Below are 10,000 nucleotides of genomic sequence, written 5' to 3'. Positions count from 1 at the left end.
AAATCAAGAAAATCAAAAACATACAAACAAACAGGCAAAACCCAAACAAGGTAAAAACAAACGGGCAAACAAACCAACAGAACAACCAACCAGCAGACAAACAAACCAAGGCAAACAAACTAGCAGACAAGCAAACCAGCAGGCAAACAAACTAGCAGACAAGCAAACCAGCAGGCAAACAAACAAGCAAACTCACGAGTAAACATACAAACAACACCCTCATGCACTTGCGAAGAGTACCGGCAGACTGACGTTACGAGTTTCTTTTAGCTTGCGACTCTAACAAATGGGGAAAAGGTTGTGCAAATTCTTGCAACTGTCGGTACGGCGAATGCAATTCTGTTACCGGACTTTGCTCTTGTGACGATGGATACATGGGAGTCAGATGCGATTTACGTAAGTTGGATATTCTCATAGCTTTACTTTGCAATTATTAATAAATATTGTTTGCTATTGTCTTGCTGTTTGTTTGTTTTTGTATCTATTGTGGAGTAGTTTATTCTATTTATTATTGGTTGTTAATAAATGGCTGATTGTTGTTTGTTTGTTTTTATGCTAGTTCATTTGTTTTCTTCTTTCTGTTTGTTAGTTTTAGTTTTGTGCTTTTTGTTTGTTTGCCTGTCTATTTGATTGTTTGTCTGTTTGAGTATTTATTTGTTTGTTTGCTTGCTAATTTTTGGTTTCCTTGCTTGTTTGTTTGTTCTTTGCTAGCTTGTTTGTTATGTTACCTGCTTGATTGTTTGTATGTTTGTTTGCTTTTTTTTAGTTTTTGCTTGTTTGCTTGTTTGCTTGATTTTTTGTTTGCTTGCTTGTTTGCTTAATTGTATGCTTGATTGTATGTTTGCTTGATGTTCTATTTGCTAGTTTGCTTGTTTGCTTGTTTACCTAATTGCAGGTTCGCCTTTTTGCCTGTTTGCTTGTTTACCTGTTTGAATGTTTGCCTTTTGACCTATTTGCTTGTTTGCTTGCTTGTCGTTTTGTTTGATTGCTTTTTGCTTGTTTATTTGTTTGCTTATTTATGGTTGAACTGTTTAGTTGTTTTCAGTTTCCTTGCTTGCCTTTTTGTCTGCTTGTTTGTCTTTTCTTGTTATTTCTTGCATATTTGCTTGCTAACTTTTTTGCTTTGTCTGTTTGCATGTGTACTTGTTAGCCTGTTAGCCTGTTTGATTGTTTACTTGTTTGCTTTCTTCCATTTTTGCCTGTTTGCTTGTTGGTCTGTTCGCCTGTTCGCCTGTTTGCTTGTTTATTTGATTGCTTGTTTGCATATTTGCATATTTGCTTGTTTGTCCGTTTGTTTGTTCGTTTGTTTGTTTTTGTTTGTTTCTTTGTTTCTGTGTTTGTCTGTTTGCCTTTTAGCCTGCTTACCTGTTTCCTTGTTAGCCTCTTTGCGTGTTTGCCTAATTGTCATTTAAGTTTGTTCCGATAAGATTTTACTTGTTGACGAACGTTAGTTTCCTCGTAAGTTGTACGGAGTGGTTTTACACTTGTCTTCCACAGTGCTCTAGTATTCACATTTGTATTTCAGCTTGTGACAAGACCAAATGGGGACCGAATTGTATCAACTCATGCGATTGTGCTATGCACTTGGCGTGTCATCCCTCTGATGGAGAATGTGAATGTCCTCCTGGATGGACGGGAGATGTGTGTGAAAACTGTGCGGCCTATTGCTGGGTCATGGAAACGGTCAAAATTAATCGATTATGTTGAACTGGTTTGTTTAGCCTGCGAGCTTGGATACTATGGCTGGCGCTGTGAGTCGGTGTGCAACTGTGTAAATGGTGAATGCGATCACGTGAATGGATCCTGCGACTGCTCGATTGGCTACACCGGAAAGATGTGTGAAGGTAAGGTTTGAAACATTCAACACGCTGCACTGGATATAGCCATACATGTAAACCAAAATTTAGACAACTTTCTCAATTAACTCGTATTAATAAATTTTTATTTGCCGGCTTGCTGCTGGGCAGATGAAATAAACTAATAGACATTGTACGGAACCAACCAAAGTAATCTAAGAAGGAGGATTGATTAATGGACATGCAGATAGACAGAGAGTCTTGGCATCGTACACTAGCTTGTCGCTGTTGGAGTAATGTTGCAAACGTTACGGCGGCAGACACAGACGTGCGCTACTGGGCGATTTTGGCCTCTTCATCTTCTTTTGCACAGGGCAACTAAGCAATCCTTAAGTTGACTGTAAACGAAAGCCGGGTTTACATCAATTTATTAAAACACGCAAGACATTACGCGTCTGCGTTCTCGTCTTTGCATCTTGCGTCTCCTTGCACTATTTTTTTGTTCACATTAAGCTTGCGTTTACATTAAATGAGTTTTCGTCTTAAGTGTCTAGGTTAGCGCGTTAGCCTCTCGTGACTTGCAACGACACAATTTTACGCACGCTATACATATCAATGTCTTTTGAAGAAGCTGTTTTACTGATTGCAAAACATTTGTAGCGTTTGCGTTGTGTCGAAAACAACAACGAAGAGAGAATGGGTCACTCCAGTTTCTGCCAAAAGGCTCTTGCAAGGGGCCTATTACAATTTGATACACGAAATGCGTCTCGGCGATGTAAAAGTACAATTGGACAAACGTATGGTCTCAACTAGACGTTCTTCAATAAAGAATACGGGGCTCATTGCTCTAGCCTCGTACCTGATCCTCTCGCGCTGTCGTGCTATACGGGAACTGGGCACGACGGACTGCAACGAGGCTACATTACTCCACAAGTGACGTCGATGTATAAAAAGAGAGAGACGCGAGACACGAGAGCGAGACGCAAGAATAGAAATCGAATCTATTTTCCTGTGTTTCTTTACTTTGCAAGACACAGTGACGTCATATATCCAGCAAAACAATTGCTACACAATCCACAACCGACAAACAAAATTTGTATCCCGGATGCCACTTTGCATCCATGGCTTCAGTTCTTTGTTACGAAACCGTTTCAAATTGAGTGAAACCTTTGTCATAGGATTAACACACAGAAGTTACAAACAGAGCCCTTTTTTCTAATCTGTTTAGCTATAGGCTCAGTCGATATCAACTTGATGCATAAACAATAGAGTAAGTCTTATGTGAAAATATTTCATATGGGTAGTTCAATTTAGCAAATAGGTTAAGACGTGACACAGTGAACTCTTTGTTTAGTCAAGCACTCTGTCGATATTTTTATTAGAAAGTTCGTTTACTAGCTGAACGTTAAATTTATCAATTTGGTCGTTTATTATCGCAAGGCCTGAATTTATATCAATGTTGCAGGATTTTTCTAGCCTTTTCAAACATGCTTCTTCGTCTATATGTGCATTTTTAGCTCGCTCTAAAAGGTGTGGCTGAAGTTGGTAATTAGTTGTGCTGACCCTAACTATTCAGCTCACGAAAACACAAAATTCAAGAACACATTACGTGTACTGTTGTCTTACTGCTGTAGGCATTCGCGATCTGGTTTGTCATTTGTATACATGCACTACATTTGTTTATCTAAACACTGTAGTATGATTATAATATATCTCCCTCTCAAATATTAAGGAATTATTTATTTAAGTTTATTATGTTATCTAAGCTCTTCATTCAAAGGAAACAAAGAGTAAACTTTGCATATCAAGCAATATTCTGATGGAATGGGTGGAGCAATGATCATTATCCAATCATTTTGTAGAATCGACTGACCAACAGCTAAAAACATTTCCTATAGTAGAGCAGCTCTTATATAATCAGTGGTCTAATGAGCGGCTGGTTGCACTTGCAGCCAGAGTTTAGCAGTCTAGTGGTCCTTCCTAGTAGACAAGAATGAACATAATAGGATGCATCTTGTTGTCTGAAATCTGCGCACCAACTTTCTCAAATGCGCATCAAGCATATTTATTGTTCTACAAATTTTATAAATTTATAAAACGCATTTATAAAATTGTCAGTTTAGAAATAGAGCTTATGGTATTTATCTAACTGGAGAATGTTAGTATGTTACCGAAGTAGAGAGATATACGTTTGCCGTGCAGAGAGGAATGAAACAATTTGAAACAGACGATTGCTGAATAAAGTTTAATATTAAATCTCTACTATAATATCAATATTCAATACTTTTAGTATAGTTGTGTTGTAGTACTGTATGTATGATATTGCTGTGATGTGTAGCAAACTGTAGCGAGAATACGTTCGGCGATCAATGCTCTTTCACCTGTAATTGCGGTCAAGATCAGGAGTGCGATCCAAAGACGGGGTGCTATACACCTTTAGTAAGAGTCGAATTCCTGCTCACTGAACGGCCTAACTAACCATCATTCTCTGTTGGTTTACTCGCTTATTAGTTTGACTACAACGCAAACGCTTCCAAGGTAAAACATTGGTATACATGCTTGACATTTGCGTCGACAACGTTGTTGACATTATTTGATTTTGTGCAGTCGGACGACGGCGGATCGGTAAGTCTGATGGTTGTGGGTGTCGTCACTTTTTTGTAGCAAGTAAGTACGTGGACGTGAGGAAGAGTTAAGCTGTGTGACACACGTAGTACATGCATCGAGTGCTTGTATGTAAGCACACAGTTTGAAGGAAAGGATTTTCGTCAAAGGAGAAACAACGAGAAAAAGAAATATTGACTGTAGATGAGATAATGTAAACAAAGAGAGAGTAAGGAAAGAAATCGACGGGGAGGAAAATGAAAGAAAGAATAAAATAAATTAAACAGAAAGAAAGAAAGTAAAGGTAGTTATAGATATACAAAACGTAAAATGTAGTTATAGTATGTACATCCGGTACTCTAGTGTTGATATTAGTTATATCCGGGACTTGAAGGGCAACCAGAGCGAGTTCGACTGAAGGGGTGATTTTGCCGGGTTTCTTGCGTTCTTGCGTTTTTGCGTTGTGTTTTTCGTTTTGCACGCATTATGCTATCGTATCATATAAGGAGAGGTCAACTAGAGTTTGGCTAACTGTACGCTTGTCTCGGAGCAGGAAAAGACCCGTCAGAGTCACTCTAGGGGTGAGACATCATAAGTCAAGAGCAAACGGACGGACTCGTGCCAGAACGAGAAAGAGATTGGTGAATGAAACAAATTTGAATAGATGGGAGAGGAAACGGATGAACGAGAGGGATAAAATAGAAAGACATTAGTGCATGTGTGATTGTAGGTCAACCGCCTTATTTCTGTTTTTGTTGTAGAATTCGAGCCGTATTGGTGCTTTCGTTGGTGGCGTGGTTGGTGGAGTCGTGCTACTTTTGATTATCGTCTTCGTCGTTGTTGTTTGCAGACGCCTAGGAAAATCGGATAAATTCATCATATCTGCGGCTTACTCATCGGTATGAACTTATGCGTTACAAAATCCTTGTAAAAATAGTGTACAGATTGATGAACACAGATAAGGCAGAATGACAGTCAGATGAACAGGTTAGACTAACAGAAAGGTGAGATAACAGGTAGCATCTGCCACAGACCAGGCGCGTAGCTCGCTCGGACTCTGGGGCAAATAGCTCAGTGGGTTAGAGAGTCATCTTATGGAGTGTTTACATCCGAGACCTTGATGATTTGCAAGTTTAAGTCACAGTGATGGTGAGCTATAGCATAGTTTCCTTAAGCAAGAAACTAACAAACAATTGCTTCCTTCGACTCAGGAGTATAAATGAGTACCACCAGAAATGCTGAGGAAGAAGGCAGCCTACCTAGGTAGCTGATTCAAGACCCCCTGAAGAATCAGCTAAAGGGGCATTCCTGGGTAAATATAACTGTCTTCTTCTTCTTCTTCTTCCTATTCTTTATCTTCTTCTTCCTCTTCTTCTTCTTCTTCTAGCGGGGAGAGGGATGGTTGCCAACTCTGAAGCAACCAAACGTGATTGGACTGTATGACTGTTAGATATGGTGTATGTCATCTTTTGCAAGCTGCTTCCTGGTACTGTTCAATGCTCTTTGCGCTAGGATTTTCTGGTACCCGTATATAAATACAGATTAGTCATTTAGGACAGGACAAGGTACCAATTCTAGACGCCTAAGCGGCTTTCCCATGTCGACACTGTGTTACATCAAGGGTCAAATTTCACTCGTGACGTAACTTAGATCGGGGAAATTTGCGCAACCCGCAAACCCCACTGGCTACACGCCTGCAGACTAGCAACAAACTGACTGACTGAATGAAAGGCGGACGAATAGACAGAAAGACAAACAGACAAACAAGAACACAGACTAATAGACAAACAGAGAGACAGATAAATACGCAAACACACACACACACACACACACACACACACACACACACACACACACACACACGCACGCACACACACACACACACACACACACACACACACACACACACACACACACACACACACACGAGTGACGCACTCAGCTAGTCATCTCTACGCAAACATTCAACATTCCACAAACAATCAATCCAACACATTTATAGAGTCACTACTACTAATGCTACTTCATTCATTCTTTGCATTTAGGATAAAGACAAGGTAGCATTCACTTCAAATGACACTCTAGAAAAAGAAGTCGATGAACAAGGCGGATTCGACAATCCGTCGTTTGAAGAGCCAAAAGACAACATATACGTGAAGTCGGGAGAGCAACCTACCAACAGTAAATCTCATCATTACGAATTCGATGACTCCATTCCTGAATGATGCACAACAATTGGAAGACATCGAAGTCTGTATGTGTTTGTGTGCTCTTAGCGCGCTTATCTAGAACACGTGAAATTTATTCTATCTCCTGTATCGTTTTGTGTGTTGATGTGCATGTTGCGAGACAGCTGAAAATTGACGGTTTTGTCTGTATTTTTGATTTGACAGGGAAGCTGTTGACGTCCGGTCGTCCGTACATAGACAGCTTTGTGAATATAATTAGTATCAATTGCGAACGAAACTCATTAACGCATTTTCTCGATCAATACTTCTCGCAATAGCGGATAGAATTGTGAGGGTTGTAACACCGTCCGTTTTAGCAGTGGTATTAACTATAAACTGTCATATCTAATCAATTACTGTAAATTCACAAATTTTCGTACTCATTTAATTATTGTACGGGGTTTACTGACAATCTTAGCGCACGCTAGTACGGTAACGGTTTCATTCCACGTGATCGTCGCGTCGCTCGTTATTCATGAGTTCTAAGCTAAAGCGAAGTGGTATCCATGTGTGGCTGACGTCGAAAGATAAGAAAGAACAAGTACTGCTATCTAATAGATCATGGCTACTCAACCATAATCGAGCGACATCCGGAATTCATCAAACGACATCATAGCTGCGAACGACGGTGTAGAGCAAGCTCTGGATCGAGATAACTAGCCAGCTAAGAGGAGAGAAAGAGGGCAGTATCACGTCTACGATTCTAGGACTACGCTTACCATTGCCCGAGTTGCGGAAGAATGTGAACTGACGAAGGCATGCAGTCGTCAGGAAAAATTGCTAGATCAGACTATCACAAAGTCAACCGTCCGATCGATTCACAATGCGTGTGAGTTGAGTGACACTGTAGCATTGCAAACTGGACGTGTTATACGTAGAGAATTTCATTTTGGTCTTCCGTCATGGTAAAACCAGTGTATTGTTTAGTTAGATATTGCGTTGTAGTACATCATCAGCATTGCTAATTTCTATTAGTAATATCAGTTTGTCATTTAGAAAAAAGTTTAGTACGCATTTTAATTTAGTAAATTTAGAAGTTGTACGAACAATGGGAAAATATGTGGATTTACAGTACGCTAATAATAAATTTACTAGTATTACATTAATTTTTATATTTTATACCTAAAGTATCTGGAGTGCGTGAATAGTATTTGGATTATGTATAATAAAGAGCAAAAGTTTATTAATTAAAATTCTGTAATGGAAAGTAACGTTATCTCAATTTATAATTTAGTGTCTATTTATTTGTTTTTTAAAATTAATTAAGCTACGAGCGTAGAAGAAGGACACCACAATAAGTGGTGGACTGCTTCGCGAGAAGCTCACTCTAAACGGGTTGAATTGACTTCCGGTCTGTCTGTCGGTATGTCTGTACCTATCTATGTTTGTAAGTATCTATGTTTGTTTGTAAGCGTGTGTCACGGGGGAGTTTGTCAGCCAATCAGCAGTCGTTTTGGGACGCAAACGTAGGTGACGTAATACTAGCTTGTCAGCGTGAATCACTCTCGGGAATTGGCAGAGCCAATCAGCAGACCTTTGGCACATCAACAATGGGTGACGTAACAATCCCGCGCATTATGACAGAAAAGCCGAGATGTCGTAAACCTCCATTTTATGGTCAAACTGTCGTCAAACCGAGAAGCGCAGAGTAAAAATCAGGTAATAGTTGTTCGCGTTTGTTACTTTTTACAAAATAATCGCAAAACAAACGAATTTATCGTTCTACAAGAAGCCAAACCAAGCGAAGGTCCCATGGGACCATGCAAGCTAGGCACCGTTGCATCATCTGCGATCAAGAGAGCAATATGTTCTAAGTAGGACTGATGATGAACGATCGACGTCGTCTTGCAAGAAAGATCCGTGGGAAACGTTGTGTACGCTGCTTTCTTCTGGATCCGGTCGCTAGATGTACATGCATGTCGCTTCACAGTATTTTCTATGCAGCTAGGAGACGTACATCGATCTCTAGCTACAACGAAATAGCGGAACGAAAGATGGCGACGATTCAATAAAAGTATGATAATGATGTCCATCTCAATAGTCAATTAATTTATGAACTTCAAGTGATGCAAGATCGCTATACATGAAGAATTGAGACATAACGTGGATAACAAGCCCGCTCTGTGCAAGAGTTGCGCAGGTGTCATGCATGTGCTGAGTTCGAAGTAGTGTGGGACATTGATGGTATTTAGTTAATTATCTTTAATTACATTGATGAGCCTATGTGTTTCAATGAATTCCCGTATATCTTCTACCAACAATTAAGCTAATGATTAATTAATGATAATGACAATAAATAAACAAAAATTAATAAAATTTACATTGGTATTTACAATAAATACACACACACACACACACACACACACACACACACACACACACACACACACACACACACACACACACAACGTCACTTCTGTCATGTGTGGTGAATTCGAAGTATCTATAGTGTGAGACATTGATTTAGCTAATTATCTTTAATAACATCGACACATCCCTGTGTTTTCAAAGAATTAATTAATAATAATTACAATATGTAAACAAACATTTAATAAAATTTGCATTAATATACACAATAAATGCACACACACACACACACATGGACACACACATGGGCACAAACACAAACACACACACTCACACACACACACACACACACACACACACACACACACACATACACACACACACACACACACACACACACACACACACACACACACACACACACACACACACACACACACACACAATGCTCGTAGCTGTGAAGCGACGGTGTAAACACAGCTTCATTTACTAGTATAATAATGGCCAACGCGTCTGACCTATGTCCGTCACGGATGTTGTGTCTTTCTATAAACGTTCGTCGTGGAAATTGCGTCATTAGGGTCATCTGATTTCGTCACGGAAATTACGTCATTTTCTATTCGATATGCGTGAAACTTTCCACTCGTCTCAGCTAGTTTTTAGGTTTGCAGTTTTCTCTGACACTTAGCATATTTTGCAGCAGAAGCGCCAAACTAATGCCAGACCTGCGCATGCGTCGTGAGATTAATCAAGTCTGAGATACGGCCATATCAGTTGTTCTTTGTCTATTTAGGTCAACGAACCAGTTGGAAGGTAATCGGTTTGTGGCGATATTTAGGTCTGTCATGTTGGTGTGGTTTGTGTGTACACCAACATGTCGTGACTGCAAGATAGAAAAATTGGTGACGAGATGCCATCTGCTCTTTGTACCGCTAGTGCGACACCTGCGCGTTCTCTTCTTACGTTTTTGTCTTTTGATGCTCGCGTTGACAGCACATATCCACTAGAATTGTTGAGAAAAGAATGCAAAGTGGCGTGGCTCTCGTGTTGTGGACACTGCTGATG

General features: G+C 39.8%; 1 protein-coding gene and 2 long non-coding RNA genes across 3 annotated transcripts in view; all 3 read left to right on the top strand.

Annotated features, from left to right (window-relative positions):
• LOC134198501 (multiple epidermal growth factor-like domains protein 10) overlaps positions 1 to 6,977 on the top strand; it is a 24,272-nt gene extending 17,295 nt beyond the window's left edge. Inside the window, exons 12-19 of the mRNA XM_062667913.1 lie at positions 271 to 396; positions 1,526 to 1,654; positions 1,722 to 1,844; positions 4,135 to 4,235; positions 4,308 to 4,334; positions 4,404 to 4,421; positions 5,162 to 5,299; positions 6,446 to 6,977. Coding sequence (XP_062523897.1) covers positions 271 to 396; positions 1,526 to 1,654; positions 1,722 to 1,844; positions 4,135 to 4,235; positions 4,308 to 4,334; positions 4,404 to 4,421; positions 5,162 to 5,299; positions 6,446 to 6,625 — 842 coding nt within the window. The 3' untranslated portion in view covers positions 6,626 to 6,977. The remainder of the gene's footprint in view (positions 1 to 270; positions 397 to 1,525; positions 1,655 to 1,721; positions 1,845 to 4,134; positions 4,236 to 4,307; positions 4,335 to 4,403; positions 4,422 to 5,161; positions 5,300 to 6,445) is intronic.
• Positions 5,367 to 5,979, top strand: LOC134198015 (uncharacterized). The gene is made up of 3 exons (XR_009972734.1): positions 5,367 to 5,549; positions 5,612 to 5,712; positions 5,788 to 5,979. It is a non-coding gene; the product is annotated as an uncharacterized LOC134198015 (long non-coding RNA).
• Positions 6,978 to 9,671: 2,694 nt separating the features above from the next.
• The window catches only part of LOC134198111 (uncharacterized), a 526-nt gene continuing 197 nt past the window's right edge, over positions 9,672 to 10,000 (top strand). The window contains exons 1-2 of the long non-coding RNA XR_009972777.1: positions 9,672 to 9,748; positions 9,872 to 10,000. The exon at positions 9,872 to 10,000 is cut by the window's right edge and continues 33 nt beyond it. This is a non-coding gene — a long non-coding RNA (uncharacterized LOC134198111). The remainder of the gene's footprint in view (positions 9,749 to 9,871) is intronic.

This window comes from Corticium candelabrum, chromosome 2 (assembly GCF_963422355.1).
Source record: "Corticium candelabrum chromosome 2, ooCorCand1.1, whole genome shotgun sequence".
Taxonomy (NCBI): domain Eukaryota; kingdom Metazoa; phylum Porifera; class Homoscleromorpha; order Homosclerophorida; family Plakinidae; genus Corticium; species Corticium candelabrum.
Note: the sequence above shows the minus strand (reverse complement) of the source record. Positions and strands in the feature narration are given on the sequence as shown.